This window comes from Eurypyga helias, unplaced genomic scaffold, assembly GCF_000690775.1.
Source record: "Eurypyga helias isolate BGI_N326 unplaced genomic scaffold, ASM69077v1 scaffold8059, whole genome shotgun sequence".
Classification (NCBI taxonomy): domain Eukaryota; kingdom Metazoa; phylum Chordata; class Aves; order Eurypygiformes; family Eurypygidae; genus Eurypyga; species Eurypyga helias.
The window spans coordinates 1-3,466 of NW_010270043.1; the positions used below are offsets into that span (position 1 = coordinate 1).

The following is a 3,466-nucleotide window of genomic DNA, read 5'->3' on the forward strand; positions in this document are numbered from 1 at the left end:
TGATCGCAGCAGCCCCTTGCCTAGGAACGGCTCCAGGCACGCAGCGGAGGCAGGATGGGAACTGGGGCTTCACAGAAACAGCTGCTGAATCCAAAGGATTGGGAATGTTTTAGGTCTACGAAGGCACAGCCCTCCCACCCTGGGCTATGGGGAGGCCCGAGCGCAGAGGGGAACATTCTTTTAGGTGCTAAGGGGTTGGAAATGCGTGTGGAGGTAGAAGCCTGTTTCCCCTCACCCCTCCTCTATTTCCTAGAAATCCCAGGGAGAGCATAAGGTGGAGCTCAAAGGCGCTCTGCTCCGGCTTCACAACTCCAGGGCCTGGGAGGGAGCCCACAGGGGTGGACAAAGGCTGCCAGAGGGAGCAAGAGTGAGCCGACTGCCTCCCCATAAGGCTGCTGGAGGGGAATGAAAGAAACAGAAGACCAGTGTTTTAACAACATCAAAGTCCACCCGAAATGTTCTTGATGGGACGTAGTGCAAATAGAGAAACACCGCTCATGCTGTAGAAAAGAGAGGGCTAACCTTTCGGGCTGCGTGGGGTGGGAGAGGGAAGGTGTGAGGACAGCGGAGCTGAACTCGGTGCAAGTCTCTGTCCCAGGCACTCCAGGCAAGCTACTCATCCCCTGTGGAGGGAAGGATCTCCTGTAGTGATCTCTGGGAAATGACATGCTATCCCACTTATATGATAACTAAAAGAAAAGAGACCAGCCCTCTCCCCTCCAGCTACACAACTGCCCTAACTCAAATGCAGGAAAGATACCCGGAGTTTGCCCAGAATGCCGCTTCGGGATTCGACACGCAAACAGATTTCAAGTACACAGAGCGCACAGTGTCCAGGGACTGGAGCGGCTGCCACGGTCACCGACGAAGAGGGACGTGACACTTAAAGTTACCCAGGCGCTCCTGCGCTCTCTCTTCTTTGAGCTCTGGACGCCGTCGCAGATGTTGGTCAGCGAAACGAACGCCAACACTGTCTTCGGGCAACTGAACTCAGCGCAGGAGCCTCGGCATCACTGGAGTCCGGCCCCTTGCTTATCCTTCAGAGCATGTCGGTCCTCTTCATAACAGCGAGATCTGAGCAGGTCTTTGGCAACTCGGAATCAGTGGAAGGCATGGGGATGGCCAAGGTGTGTGGGAAAGGGCAGAATCCTGCTGCGGATCCCCGTCAAAACGCTGTCACGACAGCACCTGGGTTTCAGAGTAGAGTGAAAATGGCTAAAGTTCATCCTTGGCATTAACGAGATGCTGCAGCGGACGAACTGGTATCTCATGATCTCTCAGCAGCTGGTCCTGCGACCCTTCGTGGCCATCGGGGGTTCTGTCGCCTGAAAAGTCCGTGAGAGCGTAATCCTCCAGCAGGCCAGCTTCCACTGCGCGGCGCCGGAGCCCCTGGCTCCCCAGGAGCCCTTGCATTCCCACATAGCCCAGCTGACAGAAGGGAGGCAGCTTCTGACGGGTGAAGGCAAACAGGAAACAGGACTCTGTGGGAGAAATAACAAAACTCAGACTCGGCAGACAAGAACTCCTGTGAACTCCTGACAACTCATTTGGAACAAAAGGATGAGGGAAAATGACTGGAGTGTCCCATCCGGCACCCTGCTCCGAATGGCAGTAGAATAATCGACTCGATTCTGCAGAGCTTGGGAGATGCAGGGTGGGATCTCCAGGCTGCACTCCGAGAGGAAAAGGAGATGGATTTGAGTTTGTGTCCCTCTGTCATCTTCTTCGTACCATGGGATTGCTTCCCTCTGTGCGGCATGTGGGGTTCCTGCTTGAGATCAGCTCTTACGTCCCAGCACCCCCGTTTCCCATGGGAAAGCAATCCCCTCATCAGTACAGGAGAAAAGATCTGGCACCCGATGGCACAAAGGAACGCTCAGATAATGGAGGAGGAATGAAAGCCTGTATGGGCATTGGTGGCGGTGGCTACAGGGGTGGCTCCTGTGAGAAGTTGCTAGAAGCTTCCCCAGCTCCAAGTTAGACCCGTCTCTGGCCATGGCCAAGACAATTAATGCCTCTGTGGTTGGCGTATTTAAGAGGGGAAAAGGCTGTGAGTCTGCGGGGTGGGGACACCCACGCTGGAGCAGGCTGCTCCTGAAGGACTGCACCCCACGGAAGGGACCCACACTGGAGCAGGTTGTGAAGAACTGCAGCCCGTGGGAAGGACTCATGTTGGAGAAGTTGATGGAGGGCTGTCTCCTGTGGGAGGGACCCCATGCTGGAGCAGGGGCAGAGTGTGAGGATCCCTGCACTGAGGAGGAAGGAGCAGCAGAGACAGCATGTGATGGACTGACCACTACACCCATTCCCTGTCCCCTTCTCCGGTGGAGAGGAGTAGGTAGAGAAGTGGGGAGCAAGGCTGAGCCTGGGAAGAAGACAGGGGTAGGGGGAAGGTGTTTTTTAAGATCTGGGTTTATTTCTTGTTACCCTACTCTGATTTGATTGGCAACACATTAAATTGATTTTTCTTTCCTGAGTCAAGTCTGTTTTGCCCGTGACTGTAACTGGTGAGTAATTTCTCCCTCTTCTGGACTCAACCCATGAGCTTTTCCCTGTATTTTCTCCTCCCCATCCCACAGCAGGGGAAAGAGGGGAGTAAGCAAGTGGCTGCACAGTGCTTAGTTGCCAGCTGGGCCTAAACCATGACAGAGCTGCAGGTAGAAAAGGGATTGAACCAAACCTCAATCACCTCTCCCCAAATCCGTGTGTGGCTGGAGCAGTCTCTTTCTGGTGGTGAGCAAGAGCAAAGGCTATTTGGGAACATACAGCACTGACACCTTTTACCACCTGGGGAGCACATCAAAGAGGTGTGACTGGTGGTGAGACCACCAGCTCCTCACAGGGAGATCTCAGCTATTAGCAGAAGAGATCACCCCTGTCGCGTGTCCCTCGCAGCCCTCCTCCTCTCGCCACCTCAACCCCACGCTCCAATTACCTGCAAAGAAGTTGCGCAGGTCAGTGCTGAGGCAGTTCTCCAAAAACCGCCTCAGCGGCAGGATGTGAGCGTTGGGGGCCGTCCAGTCCGTCAGGAAGTCCTCCACGATGTGATGGACGGCATCTGGGCGGGGGAGAGGCCAATCTGGGGGCCGAACTCTCATCTCGCGCTCTGCCAAGAGAACATTAAGGGAATTGCTCAGAATCAAAATGGCATTAAAAAGAGCTTGGGGAGTGGAAAGCAGCTACGACAGCTGTTCCAGCTTTTGTCCTGACGTTTTTAATCCCTACCTTGCTCTCATTAGCAATCCTCTCTGCTAGCTCTGTCCTTGAGAGCCCTACCACTGCACAGCTGCCCTTTGTCCCTGCCCGCAGTACTTCCCGTCATTTCACTCCTATTCCCCCTGGGTCGGGACTGCCAGATGGGCTGGGCCATGTGCAAGCTTTAATGCTGCTACCCATCACACTTCTTTCCATGGAAGGCAGGCCAGACCCTGACCCTGGGATTCTGGAGGTGAAGATTCAGCACACT

General features: G+C 54.7%; 1 protein-coding gene across 1 annotated transcript in view; it reads right to left on the reverse strand.

Annotated features, from left to right (window-relative positions):
- Positions 1 to 1,215: 1,215 nt before the first annotated feature.
- FOXRED2 (FAD-dependent oxidoreductase domain containing 2) overlaps positions 1,216 to 3,466 on the reverse strand; it is a 10,070-nt gene continuing 7,819 nt past the window's right edge. Inside the window, 2 exon segments of the mRNA XM_010158290.1 lie at positions 1,216 to 1,481; positions 2,936 to 3,106. Coding sequence (XP_010156592.1) covers positions 1,216 to 1,481; positions 2,936 to 3,106 — 437 coding nt within the window.